We start from the raw sequence: 21942 nt of genomic DNA, 5'->3' as shown, positions 1-21942 counted from the left end.
TGAAGAAAACATGATCTCATGGGAAAGACTATGGAGATCAGAGAACAACCTGGATTTAAATTCTGTTCTGACACTGTACAAACTGTAGAAAAATTATTTGAATTTTTTGAGCTTTACCATATCATGAAAATAAGACCATCTAACTACAAGACTATTTTGAGGTTTAAGTGAGGTAAAATATTCTTAATAGTTCTAAGTTCGACAAATAAAAGGGGCATCTATAAGAGCTTTTCAAATGAAAAAGGGAAAAAATTCCATTTCTTTAATTGAGCAAAGTTTAAAATATAGAGGGAAATATAGAGAGAGCGATAGCACAGCGGTAGGGCGTTTGCCTTGCAAGTGGCCAACATGGCCGACCCGAGTTCGATTCCTCCACCCCTCTTGGAAAGCCTGGCAAGCTACCAAGAGTATCTCGCCCACATGGCAAAGCCCGGCAAGCTCCCCGTGACGTATTCAATATGCCAAACACAGTAACAATTGTCACAATGGAGACGTTACTGGGCCCGCTCGAGCAGATCAATGAACAACGGGAGGACAGTGACAGTGACAGAGAATACAATATTCACAATCCTATCATTTATTTAATAGACTATTTCTGAGGGAAATACCAGTGATGGAATCTAAAGCCTCACACACAGGAGGCTTGTGCCATTACCACTGAACTACATATGTGGACCCAATAAACGGGTTTCATTAAATTTTTTATTTTATAGCTGTACAACCACTCATTGGTTCAGGACTACTTCCTAGCTGAGAAAGAAAACTAAATAAAATACTGTACACTCATTACACAAAACATTTGTATATTCTTTAAACTGGTTGGAAAACAGAAGTATATTTCCCTAATATGCATCTTAGAGGCTATGAGCATTATAAGCTGTGGCCTCCAAAACAAATAAAACCCAACGACCCCTCCCCACACTCAAACCATACACTTACCACCCTTCTTCCCCAATTCATAATGCTCTAGATTCATCTGGAGTATCTCCATTTCAGTATGGCAATTAAATGTCAATTTGCCTCTCTTGGTAGTCTAAAAGTTCCTTGAGTACAATGTCCAGGGACATGGAAGATCCAAATGAAGATGACTTTCTTTTCTAGAAACTCCCAGTATAGGAGTATGCTCACTTATAAACATATGTGGTATACTAAAATATCAAGAAAACTATTGGAGCAACACTGTACAAAAAATTTTAGGTATTATTTGAATGGTAACTGAATGAGAAGAAAAGAATTTCCAGATAGAAGTATATACAAAAAGATTCAACTATATGAGATTGTGGACATACTGAACTACTCGATGGATTTATCTTTTATTAACCTTTCACCACAATTTTCACCCCAATACCATAGTTGTCAAGAGAATGGATGCCTGAAAAAAGCCATGCCAAGCAATTTAGGTTCTATCCTCAGGTGGCTGAAATCCATTATGGCACTATAAGCAGTCAGTGGCAGATCAATTTCCACTTCAGACTACCACTGTGATAGAGGATATACTGAATGTTCAAAAATATTAACTAAGATCTCATAATAATCTAGGAGAAGGATGAACAAGACAGTAGCAGTGAGAACTGAGAGAAAGGGAAAAATGTGAGACACAGGTAATAACATGAACAAAACTCAAGAAATTAAGAATTGAGGAATCTTGTTTTCAATTATTCTGAAACTTCCACTCATAAATAGGTATAATTCCTGACTGATTATTTCTGAACTATACAAACTGTATGGATTTAACTTCAAAATATTAAGTATTTTAAATATTGCTATTTAAAATACTTTAAATTGCAATTTTTCCGTAATCTTACAAAGAGGTAAAATTGCAAATGCATCCTGTAGAACTTAATTTTGAATTAAACATAGAGGTTAAAATTCACATTTTACATTTCTTCATTAAAGTACTAAGTTATAGCTATGCTGTGACAAGACAGAAGGTGGGGAGATGAAGGACAAAAGGTAGAAAGATGAAACAGACCAGTTGAGGCTATAGATGTATAATATAAAGAGAATCAAAAGAGGAGAACTGAGCAAAGAAAATAACAACTGCACTCTGAAGAATTACAGAGATTAGATCAAGTTTATCCTTTCTAGAGAACTTTTCAGTACAGTGATGATGTTTCCTTAGTAGTTTCCAAACGAGATATACATATAGATGTGTATAGATATAGATATAGACATATATACACATATATACATAAGTGTGTATATATGTATATATATTTTCTATAATAAAGATTTTGTGGTATTTTATGCATTTATAAGTTTCTGATAAAATAAAATGCATCTTTACTGTAGATAATTTAAAAAATTGGAAAAAAAACTGGAGATGACTGTCTTAGAATAACTACTAGCATAAGAAGTTTGAGGCTCAGATGGGTGCTGGTGTCATCCCTTTACCTGCCCCCTATGAATCCTGGTAGCTGCAAATCTCCAGAACCCAACGAAAAACCCAGGTACATGGGACCAGTGACTGCAAACTCCAGGCCTCAAGGGATCTGGGACAGGCTGCTCCTTTCCATATCTCCTCCCCTATTGGGTCCTGGCTGTCAAGTCCACATACTGTCTCCGGGTGCCATTTAAGTGCATTAATGGCCATGATCCAGAGACTCACAAAAGAATCTCAGAACCGTGCAGCTCACTGCAGAGATTTCTATGGATCCTAACTATTTAAAATGTTACAATTCCAGAAGTGTGTGCCCACTTCTGTGGCCACACATCTCATGATATTCATAACAAGCAATACAAAAAAATTATCTAGCATCTGCCTGTGGGGCAGGTTTGAGTGGTGGTGGGAAAATTTGAAATAATGGTGGTGGGAAGTTGTAATGGTGATAAAATTGGGATTTGCTTTAAAATATTGAAAGTAATCAATTATTGTGAACAACTTTGTATAAATAAAATTTTAAAAAAAAGTTTGAGGCTTTTTACTCAGTATCTCCATTTTGCTCCCTCAAGTCAAGAATATTCCCTTCTGCTGCCCCTGCCTAAAAGGCAGGCATTTCTTTACCTCTCTATAACTCACCATAAACATACTAAGACTTCCTAAATCAGATACCTAACCAGACAACAACACACAAGAAATGACTCCAAACTGCAAAGATCAAAGTGGTAAAGCAATGCAGAACCCCACCAGGTTTAGTGAGTGAAGATGTTAACCCGAAAAACCCAACTAGAAATAATGAGCTATAAAACCTCTCTAAGAAGGAACTTAGAGAGGAATTGTTGAGGATGTATAAGGAGCTCAAAGAAACAATGAAACAGACCACCAATAAAACACAAGAGGATATGAGAACAGGAATGAGGAAACTACAAACAGGAATGACAGATCTGAAAAGCTTCGTAGGTGAAATGAAGAACTCAATGGATGGCCTCAGCAGCTGCTGAGGATATAATCAGTGAGCTCCAAGATGAAGTGCAGAAAATCTCCAGATTGCAGAAGAAGGTGGAGGAAAATCTCAAAATAAACCAATAAATGACAAGAGAACTTTGGGATGAATTCAAGAGGAACAACATAAGATTCATCAGTGTTCCAGAAAAGCAGAAAGACAACCCTGATGAAGAAGCAAAAGTCAAAGACATCATTGCCGAGATGCACGAAGAGTGTATGCACCCAGATCCAGGAGGCCTGAAGGGTTTCAGTTAAATTCAAATAAAAATACTCCAAGATACATCATAATTAGAATAATTAGAAGGACAAAAATCACAGATAGAGATAGAATACTGAAAGCAGCAAAAGCAGAGATTATATATAAAGGATAGTCCTTAAGATTTACAGCAGACTTGCCAGGCCAGAAACCCTCTGGCCTGAAGACAGTGGTGGGATATAGCGAAAAAACTCAATGAAATGAATGCATCACTAAGAATCCTTTGCCCAGCTAGATTCTCATTCAGATTTGAAGGAATAATACACAACTTCACAGATAAACAACTCAGGAACTTCAATACCACTGTTACAAGAACTAAGCAGGATACTTTAAGACAAGACAGGCCCCTCAAACATGTAGAATTCCTACAGAAAGATGGCATGTTACTCTAACAACAATTTATCTCAATATCAATGGGCTAAATGCACCAATTAAGAGACACAGGATGGCAGAACAGATTAGAAAATTGAACCCAACACTCTGCTGTCCTCAAGAAACACATTTGGATAGACAGAGCAAACACAGACTCAAAATTAAAGGTTTGAAAACAATTTCTCAAGCAAACAACCCTCTCAAAAAGGCTGGAGTGGCCACACTAGTATCAGAGAACACAGATTTCAGGCTGAAAAAGGCTGTAAGAGAAAGCTTGGTCATTTCTAAATGATCAAGAGAAATATACAACAGGAAGAATGCACACACCTAAATGTATATGCACCTAATGAGGGACCAGCAAAATACTTAAAACAACTAAAAGATGAAGAAAAACATTGACAGCAACACAACAGTAGTTGGATATTTCAACACTGCTTTGTAACCCCTTCATAGATCAACTAGATTAAAGATCAACAAGGAAATACTTTTTTGAGGGAAGAAATGTAACAGAGGGTGTGTGTGTGTGTGTGTGTGTGTGTGTGTGTGTGTGTAAAATACACAGTCTTTCATCCTCAAAGGCCAAATATACGTTCTCCTCCAATGCAGACCACAAAATGCTGACACAAAACATACCTCCACAAAGTCAAGAGCAAAGAAATCATATCAACTATCTTCTCAGACCATGATGTAATGAAAGTAGAAGTTAGTCACAAACTGAAATGGAGAAACAATTCTCCATTGTTTGGAGATTAAATCTCTGCCATGCAATGAACATTTCATTATGTACAAAGAAAGAACCCAGAGAAGTAACTTGACTACATAACTTAAGAAACTGGAGAATGACCAACAAAAGGAGCCCAAACCAGGCAGGATTAAAGAAATAATAAAACTTAAAACAATACAACATCGGTGAAACCAAAAGCTGGTTCTTTGAAAAATAAACAAGATAAATAAACTGCTAACAAGACTCACACAACAGACACCAAAGAAATTCAAAGGATCATCAAAAATTACTTTGAGAATTTTTTTTTTTGCTTTTTGGGTCTAACCCAGCAATGCACAGGGGTTACTCCTGGCTCTGCACTCAGAAATTACTCCTAGCAGTACTCAGGGGACCATATGGGATGCTGGGAATTGAACCTGGGTTGACCGCGTGCAAGGCAAACACCCTACCCGCTGTGCTATTGCTCCAGCTCCCTACTCTGGGAAGCTGAGGAGAGAAAAGGAGAGAACCTAGAAGAAATGCCACAAAAGGAGAGAACCTAGAAGAAATGGAAAAATTCCTGGACTCATAAACGCATAAGGCTGAACCAAGATGATTTGGAATACCTGAACAGACCTATCACTATTGAGGAAACTGAAATAGTAATCAAAAGTTTTCCCAAAAATAAAAGGCCAGGCCCAGATGGATACACTAGTGAATTCTTTCAAACCTTTAAAGTGAACCTATACTTCCAATCCTTTTTAGGCTTTTCTGGGAAACTGAAGAAACATAAACATTCCCAATTTCTATGAAATAACATCACCACCCTGAAACAAAAAAGCAGAAAGAGACACCAAAAAAACAAAAAGAATTACAAGCCCATATCCTTGATGAACACAGATGCAAAGGTCCTCAACAAAATTCTAGCAAATAGAATCCAACAATTCATCAAAAAGATTGTATACAATGACCAAGTAGAATTCATCCCGGGAATGCAAGGATGGTGTAATATACACAAGTTAATCAACATACTATACCATATCTATAAAAAAAAACATATGGCCATATCAATAGTTGCAGAGACAACATTTGACAAGATCCAGCACCCATTCATGATAAAAACTCAATAAAAAGGAAACTGAAAGAACGTTCCTCAATATAGTCAAAGCCATTAATTACAAACACACCGCAAATATACTAAACTGAAGAAAAACTAAAAGACTTTCCTCTAAAATCAAACACAAGATAAGGTTGTCCACTCTCCCCAGTTCTACTCAATAAAGTACTGGAAATACTTATGAGAGCAATTAGGCAAGAAGACATCAATGACATCCAGATAGGAGAGGAAGAAGTCAAGCTCTCAATATTTGCAGATGACACAAGACTATACTCGGAAAATCCTAAGGACTCTACAAAAAAGCTCCTAGAAACAATGTATTTGTATAGTAAAATGGCAGGTCATAAAATCAATACCCAAAAGACAAACAATCCATTTACAATTGTGCCTCAGAAAATCAAGTACTTTGGAATAAGATTAACTAAAGAGGTAGAAGACCTATACAAATAAAAATTACAAAACACTACTTTAAGAAATAATAGAAGATGTGAGGAAATGGAAATTTCATGTCCCCTGCTCACAAATTGGGAGGATTAATATCATCAAAACAGCAATACTCTGGGGGTATGGTGCCGCCAGCAGGTCAATATGTACCTTTGAGGCAAGTGCATCAGCAGCCTGATGGCACCGTCAGACTTCAGATACCCCAAAACTGCTGCTGTGCCTTTGGCCAGACCCCAAAAACTTGGGGCAAAGTTTACCAAGAAAGTAAATGGCCAAAAGTTAGGTATGTGGGGGACACACCCACAAACCACCTCTGGCTCAGCTATGTAATTGGAGGCATGGCCTCTCTGGTTCCTACTCAAACTGCTTAACGGCCATGATCCCAGAGACTCAGAAACGAATCTCGGAACCCAAAGGCTTTTGACAGAAATGCATCCTGTTTCTGCAGTAGGTTACTTGGGCTGGGCCACTCCACGTGGGAATAGGTTTTGTGCCCTGGCCTGTTCCCCTTGCCGGCCCGGTGATCGTCCAGGCCACTGGAAAGTCAGGTTTGGGCCTGCAGTGATGAGACATTCAGGGCCTCACCAGATGGGGGTGGAACTGGCCCTTTCCTCCCCATCCCAATGAGACCTCGAGTCACCACCTACAAACAGCCTCTCTGGCTCCTGATCAAGCTGATTAATGGCCATGATCCCAGAGACTCAGAAACAAATCTCGAAACCCAGAGGCTTCTGGCAGAAATGCATCTGGACCGCATACATAGCCATGGCTCCAGAGGCAAAAGGACTTAATCTAGAACCCAGCAGCTTGCAGCAGAAAAGTGAATGGACCATGCGTTAAATTACAGAGCCATGCCTCCCCGGGAGGGAAAGGGTGTTGCTCCCTTCTGCCTTTCTCCTCCCCCCAGCAGCAACGTGGCCACTGCCTCAGAGCTTACTGGAAAGCCAGGTATGAGCCGGTGGTGACAGGGCAACTGCAGTCTCATGGGACGGGGAACAGTACCGGCTCATCCTTCACGCCCTACCGAGGTCCTGAGTTGCCCCCCACGAGCGGCTCTTCAGCACAGCCATAACACCAGATGCACAGAAACCAATCTCGTAATTATCTGGCTCTTTGCAAAAATCCAAAATTGCACGGCAGCAATAGTGGCTGTGCAACATTATATGATTCTCATAACCAGCTACAGAAAACAAAGTATTTCACAATGCCTTTTCGGCAATTCTGATTGTTGGGGGGGAAATTCTAAACAATAATGGTGCATCTTTTGTTGAAATAATGAATTTAATCAATGTAGAGAAGAGTTAAGTGGAAATTATCTGCCTCACAGGCATTGGGAGGGGTGGGAGCGGGGATATATTGGGGTTCTTGGTGGGGAAAATGAGTACTGGTGAAGGAGAGGTGTTTGATCATTGTGTGACCAAGACTCAAACCTGAAAGCTTAGTAACTTCTCCCACAGTGATTCAATAAATAAATATAAGATGAAAATAAATAAAACTATAAAAGAAAAAAAAAGTAAGGTGGTTTTCATGCCCAATTCAATTAGCTAATCAGTGGCTGAATAAATAGCAGTACTCCTACATAAAAAAAAAAGCACTACTCCCCCAAAGCACTGTACAGATTCACTGCAGTCCCTATAAGAATACCCATATAATTTTAAAAAGAAATAGATCAAACCTTAAATTGGCATTCGCCTTACAAGCGGCCAACATGGCCAACCCGAGTTCGATTCCTCCACCCCTCTCGGAGAGCCCAGCAAGCTACCGAGAGTATTTGATATGCCAAACACAGTAACAACAAAGTCTCCAATGGAGACATTACTGGGCCCGCTCGAGCAAATCGACGATCAACAGGAGGGCCTTTACTTTACTTTTTAAATTCACATAGAACAATAAATCACTTCAAGACCTAAAGCAATCCTTGGGGGGAAAGATGGTAGGCATTACTTTCTCCAAATTCAAACTGTACTACAAAGTGGTAATAATTAAAACAGCTTGAGCCTGGTACTAGAAAAAAGACCCTTACATCAATGGAATAGACTTAAACATCCTGAAATAGACCTTCAGCGATACAATCAGTGAATCTTCAATAAGTAAGTAAGTAAGTAAAGGCCCTCCCGTTGATCGTCGATTTGCTCGAGCGGGTCCAGTAACGTCTCCATTGGAGACTTTGTTGTTACTGTATCTGGCATATCGAATACTCTCGGTAGCTTGCCGGGCTCTCCGAGAGGGGCGGAGGAATCGAACTCGGGTCGGCCATGTTGGCTGCGTGCAAGGCAGACGCCCTACCCGCTGTGCTATAGCAAAAAACATAAATTGGAGAAAGGAAAACCTTTTCAATAACTGCTGCTGCTGCTGCTGGAAAAATGGGTTACATGCAAAGAATTAATTCAGACTTCTTTCTAATGCCATACACAAAAGTCAAATAAAAATTAATTAAGAATCTTGATATCAGACCTGAATTCATAAAGTACACCGAGGGATGTAGGATTAAAAGGAAAATATGACTCTAGACACTCTCGGGCTTCAGGACGAGATTCTTGAGTCTTCAAAAATAAACACCCAGGAAAAACTTAGCCCAGGGTACTTCAGATGCATTATAAGGCCTCAAAAAGAGGTCATGGTGGCAAAGTATCACCCATACTGTTGGCAGCGCTGGTGCAGCCTTACCTATCATGTCTATTTTATTGATTGTAGGATTCTACTTCTTGTGGGAAAGACTAGCTAATGCTGAGGGCATGGCCCATCAAGCCTATTTCAGTTTTTTTGTGGTTTGCAAACAGAACAGGGGGAGGTGTGAGATGACAGTTCCAAGCATTTTAGGCTTAATATTGGGTTTTCCTTTCGCCCCCCCACAGGGAGCTTTGGTTAACTGAATTACACCTACCACAGTGGTCCTGAGGCACACCTAATTCCATTGGGGCACTTCCAATCCTCCATATTTATCTTTACCCTCTCCCTTGTGCTTTTTCTTCCCTAACTGTTAATCACAAATATCTCCAAATCAGACACTAACTTACAAAGTCAAACTTTCTGATGGCTCTGGATTTTGTATATATGTGAAATACTGCCTTTCTCTTTATGTCCTTTGCATTGTTTTATTTTAGAGCAACCTCCTTTTTGTATAGACACAGGAAGACAGTACATGCTATACTTTTGTAATATGGAAGTTAACTGAATCCAAATAATATTTACTCTAAAGCATCTGTCATATTTACTTGATTTAAGCCTCAGTTGCCCTTAGATTAACCTTAGACCTTTACACTCCAAAAGGTGGGTCCCAGCGAGGAACTTGGATGGACACAGGGCAAGTGGACGCTACTCTGGCTTTAACATGGGACAGCCTAAGCACCATAAGAAGTATAATAAGTTTAAAGCATGGTTGTGGAACAAACTCTAACATTACCCCAAAAGAAGTAACTAAATAAGGACCCTGTTGAGGTTGGAAAAACTAACCTGGCCTGAGGACTATAGTCTGGGAAATATAGCGAGATGTCCCCAGGAAAAGCCACCCTTTACCATGAGTCCAGAGAGATCATTTAAGCTAATCTAAGGTATAGATAAAAGTCTATATCTCTTACTGTGTTTATACAAAATGACCAGAATTATTATTAAGAAGTAAATTTAATATAGTTTGCTGCAGGTTGACTTTAGGTTGACCTTGCGACCACTCACTACTTTCAGCGATGGCACAGTGGGTAGGGCGTTCACCTTACAAGCGGCCAACATGGCCGACCTGAGTTCGATTCCTCCGCCCCTCTCGGAGAGCCCGGCAAGCTACCGAGAGTATTCGATATGCCAGACACAGTAACAACAAAGTCTCCAATGGAGACGTTACTGGGCCCGCTCGAGCAAATTGACGATCGACGGGAGGGCCTTTACCTTTTTAAATTTAATATGACTGTTTAAATGGATTACCAGTAAAGGAAAGTAGAAAGCAATATGCCCTCAGCTTGTATTCTGCTTTTGGTTGAATCGCCTAGAAGGAATCTAGAGCACTGGAGTCCCTAGATGAAATTCAGTACTTGAGTGGGTCTCCTAGAAGAATTTCCCCTGAAGGGGGCTTTACATGTGTTCATTGTTTATGTTAATGTTCAACCACAACTATGTGTACTTGTTGCTCCCCAACCCTTTATGATTTCTCTATAATAATCCTGATGGATTTGAATTAAGTGCCATTCATTCCCTGTCTGTGGCCTCATTCCTTTGTTCAATCACCATAGGGATAGCCATCAACCCCAAATGCACCAGGGGAACAGGACAATGACAATGTCTCTGACAGTGACAGAATTCTTCATGACATTGAAGCCAATGGCATCTCAAAGGATGAAAGACTACTGACCAAACAAGCGGAAGCAAAGATAAATAAAATGAGACCAAATCAAAAATCTTCTGCACTTCAAAGGAAATGATGTCCAGAATAGAAAGACAGCTCATAGGATGGGAAAAATTATTTACCCTACACTCATCTGATAAGGGATTAAGATTAATATCCAAGATACATAAGGCACTAGCAAACTTTATAAGAAAAAAAAAGTCATGCAACTCCATCAAAATATGGGGAAAAGAGAGGAACAGAAACTTCCTCAATGAAGAAATACAAGTGGCCAAAAAGCACATGAAAAAGTGGCCTACAGGGGCCGGAAAGATAGCACAACAGGCAGGGCACTTGCCTTGCACATGGATGACCCAGGTTTGATTCCCAGCATCCCATATGGTCCCCTGAGCACTGCCAGGAGTAATTCCTGAGTGCAGAGCCAGGAGTAACCCTTGTGCACTGCTGGATGTGACCTCCCCCCAACCCCCCCCCCCCCAAAAAGTGGCCTACATTACTGATTATCAGGGAGATGCAAATCAAAACAACAAACAACAATGAACTATCATCTCACACCACAGAGACTGGCACACATCAAAGACTACAACTAGCGCTGGTGTGGATGTGAAGGGAAAGGGACTCTCATTCACTGCTGGTGGGAAAGCCAATCGGTCCATACTTTTGGAAAATAATATGAACATTCCTCTAAAAACTAATAATTGAGCTTCTATACAACCCAGAAATACTGTTCCTGGGAATATATGCTAGTGACCCAAACACACAATGCAGAAAAGCCATCTACATTCCTATATTCATTGCAGCACTATTCACAATCAAAATCTAGAAACAACCCAAGTGCCCGAGAACAGATGAGTGAATAAATAAACTATGGTACGTCCACATGATAGAACACTACACAGCTAAGAAAAAGGAAGTTGTGGAATTTTCTTATACATGTATGGACATGGAGAGTATCATGCTGAGTGAAATGAGTCAGAGGGAGAGGGACAAACATAGAATGATTGCACTCATGTGTGTGATTAAAAAAAAAAACAGAAATGTAGAATGTGAATAATACCCAAAGATATTAGAAACAAGGACCAAGAGGACTGGCCATGGTAGGAAGCTTGTCACAAAAGAAGGGAGAGTGTGGCTGTAATAGAGAAGGGAACACTATGACAACAATAGTTGGAAATGATCCCTCTAAACAAAAACTGAGCGTGGAAAGAAGGTAAAGTGATATGCATGATACTCTCCCGATAACAATACTGCAAACCACAGTGCCTAAAAGGAAAATAACAAAGAGAGAAAGAGAAGAAAATTGTCATGGAGAGAGACTGTAGGGGGAGTGTAGGGACAGAAGAGTGGGGGATGAGTAGGAGGAAACTGGGGACATTGGTGGTGGGAAATGTGTACTGGTGAAGGGACGGGTGTTCAAACATTGTATGACAAACTCAACCATGAACAAATTTGTAACTGTGTATCTCACGGCGACTCAATAATTTTTTTAAAAGGAGTTTGAAACTACTGCCTAAAAAAATTCAGAATCTTGTTTTCTTTTCAGATGCTCACTAGCTTATTTTGATCAATATTCATTTAATTTCACACTCACATATTCTATTTCTGAATAGTTCTGTTTACAAATCTACTAGAACAATTTATTCTGCAGATAACAATGGCTAAAAAGCAAAGAATTAGTACTGTATTAAATTCACTGGGTCGTTGGTTTCCTAGCTTGATGCCATGCTGTGAAGTGCTGGGTCTCCTGATAATTACAAGTTATTATTCCATCAAGTACAATACTATTGATTCTAGCAAAGACAAGAAACAATTGTTTATGTGGCCCAAGGGAGCAGAAAGAAAAAATGAGACCGCCTCTTCATCCTGCCGTACTCACTACTTTAAATAGGAAGAAATGAAAGAAGGGATCCCCCAAAAAGTTAATTAGATTAAAACCACAGAGAGAACCAAGAATGCTATTAGCATGTAGTTTTGGACGGGATACAGACTGCAGTAGGATGCTTTGGGTTTAGATCTCAGCTCTGATACTAGTTATATGTTTGGTGCAACATTAATCCGTTTGGATTTTAAAGCTTTAAAACTGTTCCACTAAAAGAAATAATTTATCCAGCACATAGTATCAGTTGTAGGAATTAAGCGTAAAATTTTATAATATAGGCAATGTACCCAAGATATGAAGTGAAAAGGGAAAAAAATGCAGTTAAGCTGAGAGTGAGTAAAGAGAGAAATCTGAAAAGATGGCAGACTTGTTGTCCCGAAAATCTTTTTTCTTGCTGTATAAGCATAAGGAGCTTTTATAAAGAAAAAAAAAAGCACATTCTACTTTCTTTTCATCCCTAGAAAGGGATGGGTTGCAGAGTGATCAATAAATACCTTTGTGGGTTGATCCCCTGAGCCATAGTCCTTTTTATCTACAAATCTAAGCCAAAGGTTTTGAAGTAAGGATTTAACCTGTCCTTATTTTAGGCTTTTGGGGAAAGAATAAAGTGAAGACAACAGTCCCTGACCCAGGTCCAGAAGAGTTCCCTGGTTTGAATTTTTTGGGGTTTTGTTTTTGTGCCACAGCCATCTGTGCTCAGGAAATACTTCTGACAGGGCTGAGGCAATATGATATGAGGGATCAAACACAGGTGAATTGCATGCAAGGCAAGCACTCCACCCCACTGAACTATTTCTTTAGTCCCTGGTTTCTAAATAATTGAATTCAGCTCTTAATTCATTTGGGCCAGTATTAGATCCACTATATATGATAACTCAACTTCAGCATATTTCAGAACTGCTGAAGAAAGTCTAATGTATTAGTACAGATTATATAGCACTCGCATTGTGCTTTCAGATCATCTTCCTCAATGAGGCTAATTTGAAAGTTTAACCAATATCACTCATGACACATTTCCAAATTCATTAGCAGTGTTAGTGAATTCTAACATGTTCCTAGTTCTTTGGATTTCATTGTATTTATTTTTGTTTATTTATTTTTTAAAGTTTGGGTTTTATTTTATTTATTTATTTTTGCTTTTTGGGGCACACCCAGCGATGCACAGGGGTCATTCGTGGTCTGCACTCAGGAATTATCCCTGGCAGTGCTCAGGGAACCATATGGAATGCTGGGAATCGAACCTGGGTCGGCTGTGTGCAAGACAAATGCCCTACCCGCTGTGCTACTGCTCCAGCCCCTGGATTTTAATAATGAACTTTCCTCTCTGTGGAGATTGACAGTAAGTATCCTATCATAATTTAAAACCTTACAAATTCTCCCTAATTAGATCTGAGACTACATCCAAGAATGACAGAGACTTAAGGAGAGCAGGTGGGGTGGGACTAGAGATATGGCCCTAAGAAAAGAAATAATCCCCTATAGAATATCACAAGGGTAGATGGTGCCTGATAACCTGGATAACCTAGGCCTTGACCTAGGCCTTATCTTGATCTGGACACAAAATAACCATTTTAGCATCCTCTCCCTCCTGTTCTAATGAACAATATCCTTGGAACACAATAAAGAAATGCTGTTAAAAGCACATAAAAGGGGAAATGTTTCTGACTTTCTTAAATCCTTCTTTAGGAAACCACTCCCATAAAAAGGAAGGAGATTTTCTGCCTTCCAGTCCCTTTCCTTTAACAAAGTCTTTTTTGAAATCATTTGACCTCTAGACCCTTGCTTTCAATTCTGACTGCTTAAGGACAAAAACCGGAGCACCTGAGCCCCCTATAACACTACCAATACTATCAATTCAGGTTTATTTACATATAGAGGCAGTTCTGAGTTTCTAACAATATTTGGGCCTAGCTCTCCTATGTTCTATTTCTATACTTGTACAAACTATAGTAGCCCATTCTTCTAGGCTTCAGCCTCTTAGACTCTTAAGAGTGAAGAAGGAATATATAAACTAGTCAACCAAAAGTAAAAGAAACTTCCAGAGAAACAGTACAGAGGGTTGTGCACCTGACTTGCATGTGGCTGACTGGGTTCTCTCCCTAGCACAGCATATAGTCTCCACCCTTCCAGGAGTGATCCCTGAGCTCAGAACCAGGAATAAGTCCTGAGCACTGCCAAATGTGGTCGATAAACTGAAAATAATAATAGTAACAAGAATAAAAAATTTTAAAGGAAGAAAATTTCTAATTATCTGAAAACAGAACTTCAGACACAGATAAAAATGAAGTAAAAAAATGTATAATCGGGGCTGGAGAGATAGTACAGCGGGTAGGGCTTTTGCCTTGCACACAGCTGACCCAGGTATGTTTCCCATCATCCCATATGGTCCCCCAACACTGCCAGGAGTGATTTCTGAGTGCATGAGCCAGGAGTAACCCCTGTGCATCGCCAGGTGTGACCCAAAAAGCAAAAAAAATAATCATTATGTCTGAAAATAAAATGAAGTTTAAAGACAACACTAGAAAATTTAAAATAAATTTGATAACTACAAATTAAAATGGCTCCCCTTGTCAAGGAAAGATGGATATGCAATTAACAATCCCAAAACAAAAGGTGTAAATGGCTGAAACAGTAATTTTGAGAGGGGCATTAAAAAATCAGTTTAACCTCAGTAAAAAAGCAAGGAGGGACAAGACTATATAGTTGTGAGGAGATAAACACAGACAAAAGATTTTATATTTAATTAGCTCTAAGACAACACTCTTTCTTATGTAGCCATATTCTTAGAGAACATAATAATCAAACCCTTTTTCAAAAAATAAAATTGTTCTAAAATCTTGCCAATTGAAAAATGAACCACAACCAGTGCTGGTGCGGATGTGGCGAGAAAGGGACCCTCCTTCACTGCTGGTGGGAATGCTGACTGGTTCAGGCCTTTTGAAAAACAATATGGACGATTCTCAAAAAATTAGAAATTGAGCTCCCATTTGACCCAGCAATACCACTCCTGGGAATATATACCAGAGAGGCAAAAAAGTATAGTCAAAATGACATCTGCACTTGTTTGTTCATTGCAGCACTCTTTACAATAGCCAGAATCTGGAAAAAACCTGAGTGCCCGAGAACAGATGACTGGTTAGAGAAACTTTGGTACATCTACACAATGGAGTACTATGTAGCTGTTAGAAAAGATGAAGTCATGAAATTTACATACATGTGGTACTACACGGAAAGTATCATGCTAAGCGAAATGAGTCAGAAAGAGAGGGATAAAAATAGAAAGATTGCATTTATCTGGGGAACATAGAGTAACAAAATAGGAGACTAACACCCAAGAATAGCCAAGATAAGTACCAGGAGGTTTACTCCATGGCTTGGAGGCCAGCCACACATGCTAGGGGAAAAGGCAGCTCAGATAGAGAAGGGAGCACCAAATAAAGGGTGTTGGGAGGATCCTCCCTGGATGGAAGAAACATGCTGAAAGTAGACTATAGACCGAACATGACTGCCACTCAATGCCTCTCCTGCAAACCACAGCACCCAAAAGGAGAGAGAGAACAAAAGGGAATGTCCCCCCATAGAGGCAGGGTGGGATGGGGGGTTGGGGGGTAGGAAGGATACTAGGATCTGTGGTGGTGGAAAATGGGCACTGGTGGAGGGATGGGTACTTGATCATTGTATAATTGAAACCCAAGCACAAAAATTTTTAAGTCTACAACTGTACCTCATGGTGTTTCACTAATAAAAATTTTTAAAAAATGAACCAAATAAGAGGAAAGTAAAGAGAACTAAATCAGCTTAAATACAGACCGGTCTTTGCTGCTATCTCAACTTTAAGCATAAGTTTCAGAAGTGATGATAATGAAACTTAAATGTTTAAGTAATTTTATCAAGAGAATCTTTTAGGAACTAATTTCTTATAGTAAAGAAATATGCTGAGTCAGCAGTTCCCTTATTTTTCACTTCAATTCTCCTACTCCCTGGCTAAGAATAATAATTTAATGTTTTAACTAAAATATGGCATGATATGGTTTTTCTAAAATTATATTCATGTATCCATTTAGGAAAATATTTGGAATGGGGCATACAAATTCTTAGCAACTGATTTGTTATTTGTGATTATGGACTTCCCCCTTTCAATGGAATAAACACAGTATTACTCCAAAAAATAAACTTGCCCAATTCACATTTATTTCTAGCTTTGATGATAGTATACCATCAACACTTTGTCAGTAAACAAATGCTTGCTCTTGAATTTAGAATTTGCTCTAATTTACCTTTATATTCCTCAAAGGAAAAGCATCAGCAACTACCTTCTATGGAGTTCTAGCTACTTATTCTCTCTGTATCATGCTAAATATTACCCAACAATTCTTAGATTTAATCCTTACAACCCTCACAAGAACATTCTTTCTTTACAGGTAAGAATATAAGTTGTAAAAATTGTGCGTATTAGGTGGCAGTAAGATTTGAAATTTAGGTCAGACTATAAAAGTCTGTTTTTTTCCCTTTCTTTCTGTTTTTGTTTTGGGGCTACCAGGGCTCAGCTGTCCAGATCTGGCAGTGCTGGGGGACCATAAGCAGGACTTATGTAGGACTATAGGACTGGAGTCCACATGCTAGGCAAGTACTATCTCTCTGACTCCCAGATCTAGATTTAAATCTAGATTATTATTGGCAATGGAACCTTGGGAAAGTGACAGAAGTCCTCTTCACTTTTTTTTATATCTTCAAAATGGACAGCTTGCCATCCTACTTAATTAGTTATATTGTTAAATAAAGAAAACTGTAGCTTTTCCCTTGATCACACTGAAGGAATTCTATTTGGTAGGAAGTTATAAATTCTTCTTATACCAAGAACATCAGGAATAATGAAACTAAAATTTATAAATACCAGAGAATTTAAATGTCATTAAGTTTGTGAATTATTCCAATATTAAAGTATTATATAAATATGAACTGGAGCTGGAAGAACTATAGAAATTTTGTGAAATTTGTAAATAAAGTTGGGACGATCAGAATAGATCGAGTTTCTGAGCATGGGATTAATATATGATTCCATTTATAGCTGTCCTAGGCAAAGTTCCCCTATTTGGGAGCAAAAGTAATTGAAAATCATCACCTTAAAATTAAAAGTAAAGCCCTCACACACATACAAAAAAAATGCATGCTGCTTTTCTCTTAAAATTAGTTTTAGATTCTACTCTCAAGATCTAATTACTTCAAATAAACTTTTCCAAGGCTTCTCTGTTCTTTGAAAAAATAAGTATGTAATGAGAAAGCCATAGAAAATGTGTTAAAATATGTGGCACTGTTTTTAATAACTTGGCTGAAACATAACTGTATAGTTATAATTAAAAACAAAAATAAATATGAGTTATAAAAGAAGCAATGCCATTAACTTAAAAGGATTCCTTATAAACTATTTAAAAATTTGAACATCTTATTTGCTTCATTAATATTCAAGACATGTACATCTATACATACTATAAATTGCTAATTTCAACTCTAAATTTAGTATGACATTTATAGGTCTTACATGCAATATGCTGTTAACACTTAACTGAAATTTTTAAAATGGAGCTTCAATGATCACTAAATGAATCAGTGACACTTAAGGAAGGAAAGTGTTTTTGAAACCCCCAAAATATCTAAACCAAAAAGGTATTCTTGAACATGCATACCTTAAGTCATCATTTGGCTCTTTTTTTCCTGGAAGTTCCATGCGCTTGGAGTTTGCTGAGTGATGCTTTTTAGCAACATTGGGTTCGTGGTTTATCATGGGGGCCTCTGAAGTAAGTGAGAGTTCCCCTTCCATAGAGACTCCAAAGAGGTCTGGGTCATCTTGAATAACATCAATTAAGAGGACATCATCTTCATATGCTTTAAGAATATCTGGAAATTCCACTTTAATTTCTGAAAAGTTCTGAGTCAGTGTTCTACCACTAACTTCAGAGGAAACTGGTTCAAATGTTTCTTGTTCATCAGAGCAGAAGGAAGAATGCTTCTCTGTACACCCGGGATTATAAGAGAAAGTATTATTTTCAACTGTCAAAGAAACAGCTTCCTTATGAGAAATAATACTGCCTGGTTCAAAGATTTGATTAGAGGAATTATCATTGCTTTGCTTTAAAAAGCTTGGGGAAATACCATAAGAATTCTTACTATAGTATGAGTCAGAACAAACTTGCATTGGAGTTAAACTATTTTGTATGCTCAAAGATTTAGATCCTGAAGATACTGTAGAAACATTTTCTTTATTTCTACTCTGTCTGACCTCTGCTCCAGATAAATTATCAAGAAGCTCTAGGGGACTACATGCTTCTCTCCCTGATGACTTGGCATTTACTTCTTTTCTCTTTTCTGTCTTATTCTTAAGTAGAGGAATTTTAAAATTAGTCAGACGTCCGGTATTCAGTATCTTAACCAAATCTGGAACAAGTGTTTGCTTAGCAACGCACGTTTTTCGATTTATAGTTTTGCCTGTAGAGTTATTAGCTTCCTGGACATCTTGGGAAGTCAAATGAAGTTTTGTTAAATTCACCCTATCTTTTTTTCTACTTCCTGTTAAGCTCTGAGTTACACTAAACTGATTATCTTGAGTAGGTCGTACCTCTGACCTGCCTCTATTCTGTTCCTCTGAGATCATCTTTTTATTGTCATTATTTATAGGCTCCTTTGTATTAATTACAGTGGGTTTAACTGCAGAAACTGAAGACAAGGAATTTAAATCAGAATCTAATTTTTCTGTACTCATAGATTCACTGTTTGTTTCAACTATAGAAGTTTGTAACAATGATTTGGATTCAGTTACAAGAGTTTGATTCATTTGGTGTTTAAGAAAATCATCCTGCTTTAAACTTTTCTGAAAGCAATTTGATTCTGGCAAGGAAGCCTTTTTCCAACAATGGGCAGTTACTCTAGCACATGAATAAAAAGGCCAAATTCTTTTACCAGTCATTGGTATTGTTCTGCGACAGCTTAACTTCAATTCTTCAGCTTCAATTCTCACATCTTCCCGTGAAGATCTCTTTTCACCAGGATGGTAATCACTGGGTAATTTCATTATTGAGCTTTTCATTGACTGAAAATACTCTTCTGGTTCCATGCTTATGCAGTCTTTGGACTCTAAGGCATCCTTTGATTCTTCTTTCAAGACTGGCCCAAGGGTCTTCTGAAATGTAGCATTTATATGATGTTCAGGACTTGTTTTGTTTTCTCTTATTTCTGTAAGATTTACTAAATGATCCATTTGAGGGAATGTATTATGGTTTAATTTTCTCAAAACTTTTAAAGGACTTTTTTTATCTTCTAAAATTTTTGCTTCTGTACATTCTACATCTGCTTTATTTTCAGGTAATGCCAATTCTGACTTGTTATACACATTAGGCAAGTTCATCTCAGCAACTATTTCATTTCCTTTTTCAGACAATTTCCTTTTCCTAGATTTACTCCAAACACTGCTTTCCTCTACTGGATATTCATTTTTTTCACTTTGAAGGCAGGAAAGCAAGCCATTGTTTTTACTTTGATATAAATCAGTTTCTTCAGCCAGTGACTTATGTACTCCCAATAAGTTTTCTTCAATTTTAATAGGGTGAGAAATATTATTTGTGTTACTCTTATCTGCAGGACTCCTAAGATTTTCTTCCTTTAACTTCAAGTTTTCTGGTACTTGCATGCATCTATTATCAGGCTTGTATGCAAGACTGCTTTCATCATTAGAATCCTTGGATTGGGGAAAACTGTAATCACATAATTCTGAAAGAGAATAATTTTCTATTCCAGGTGACAAGTTGTTACAAGAATATTTTGGTGTATTCTTGCAAAGTTCATCTTGAAATTCAGCCTTAATATTTTGAATAGTCTTATTTTCCGTCATTTTGAGAGATTGGATTTCTAAACTTTTAGGTTTTTTAATTCGAATTCGTCTTTTAATACTGTCTACAAAACCTTCCTTATCCAAAGATTGCAAGAAAACCATATTTTGAGATTCACTGCACTCCACTGCTTGAAAAGATTCCGAACTGGTTAATGATTCCTTTCTTACCAGGTCAATCCCTGGCTGTGGATCATCACTTGAGGCTTCAGCAATTTTTCTTTTTTCCTTGGCTGATCAAAACAACAAAACATACCAGAAAAACATTTTATATTGAGAAGAAAAATACACCTTAAAAGAAAAAATTGTGAAGCCATCCACTGTTATTTCCCCGAATTGCTGCATGGAAATATGCATGTGTTTTAAAATTCAAGAATTTGTTAAGGAGCTACATATAAACACGTACATATTCTAAAATGGCTAAATTACCTTTATGAACATTATTTCATACTGGCCAAAATGGATCGCTAGTAGGAATACCTCTCATAGTAATTCTTACCAAGGGGTCCTTACTGGGCCCAGATAATTTTTTGCCTTTGTTTTTAGATCACACCTTGCGGGCGCTCAGGAATCACCCCTGACTGAGCTTGAGAGACCATATATGGTGTTGGGGATAGAACGTGGGTTGGTAGCTTGTAAGGCAAGTGCCTTACCCAGAGTACTATAGCCCCAGCCCCCGGGCAGAAGAATTTTAAGAGAATTCTCTGGTAAGAGAATTCATGGGCTTCCCCCCCCCCCCCTTTTGGTTTGTTTTTACCCCTTCCGGTCAACCTTATGCATCAGTAAAACAAACCCCCACTACTTCAAGCTCAAAGTCCTGAGACTCGGCTGAAAGCAGTCTGAGGTGCAAAAGCCTAAGGGGGATATAGCACAGAGCGCTTTCTTACTGTGTCTTCCGGAATGCAAGGGGAAATCCACCTCCTTCGCTGCTTCTAAGCCCCGCAGGTTGGACGGCTTGGAGGGGCCCGTCGGACTGCCAGGCCCGTCCAGTCGACACTTTGCAGCTTTTTCGGCGCCGGATGCCTGACTGGACTTCTCACTTTCCACCTCTTCTCTCCTGGACACCAGGGCCACCATTCTCTTTTGCCTGCCCTCCTTGCGCCCCGCGGCCTCAGGGCCAGTGCCTCCTGCCTGGCCTAGCCCTGGCCTGCGGCCCCGTTTCCTCGGGCCTCGTGCTTCACCTTCACGCCCCAGGGTTGTTGCGGGGCCAGACAGAAGCTGCGGCTGCCGCATCCGCCCAAGGCGTCCCTCCCTACCCGCTGGGGCAGACGCGACCCCTCGCAGGAGTCTACGGGCCGCGCGAAGCCTTCTCCCGCCGCCAGGCATCCACAGCCCTTCGTCTGGGCCCGAGCCGCCCACCACTGCAGCCCGAGGCCGGAAGCGGAAGTAGCATTTGAGGGGCAGCGGCAGGGGCGGGGCAATGGGGCCAATCCACCAACGGGCACCCGAGTTTCGGGCCTGCGCGTCAGGCGCCCTGAATGGCTTTCCTCCGCGTCTATGGACAGACGCCGCGAGTGGCTTTCTGCAGCCTCTGTGGTGGCGGCGTCCCACCGCAAGGCTCCTTGTCGTGGGCT

The 21942-nt window shown here is 39.2% G+C and overlaps 1 protein-coding gene across 1 annotated transcript in view; it reads right to left on the bottom strand.

Annotated features, from left to right (window-relative positions):
- Positions 1 to 21601, bottom strand: part of TOPAZ1 (testis and ovary specific TOPAZ 1) — a 106725-nt gene extending 85124 nt beyond the window's left edge. The window contains exons 1-2 of the mRNA XM_056129726.1: positions 21256 to 21601; positions 18174 to 20601 (exon numbers count right to left, since the gene is read on the bottom strand). Of these exons, the coding sequence (XP_055985701.1) occupies positions 18174 to 20601; positions 21256 to 21601 (2774 nt within the window). The remainder of the gene's footprint in view (positions 1 to 18173; positions 20602 to 21255) is intronic.
- Positions 21602 to 21942: the final 341 nt, after the last annotated feature.

This window comes from Sorex fumeus, unplaced genomic scaffold, assembly GCF_029834395.1.
Source record: "Sorex fumeus unplaced genomic scaffold, SorFum_2.1 ptg000072l, whole genome shotgun sequence".
Taxonomy (NCBI): Eukaryota; Metazoa; Chordata; class Mammalia; order Eulipotyphla; family Soricidae; genus Sorex; species Sorex fumeus.
Note: the sequence above shows the minus strand (reverse complement) of the source record. Positions and strands in the feature narration are given on the sequence as shown.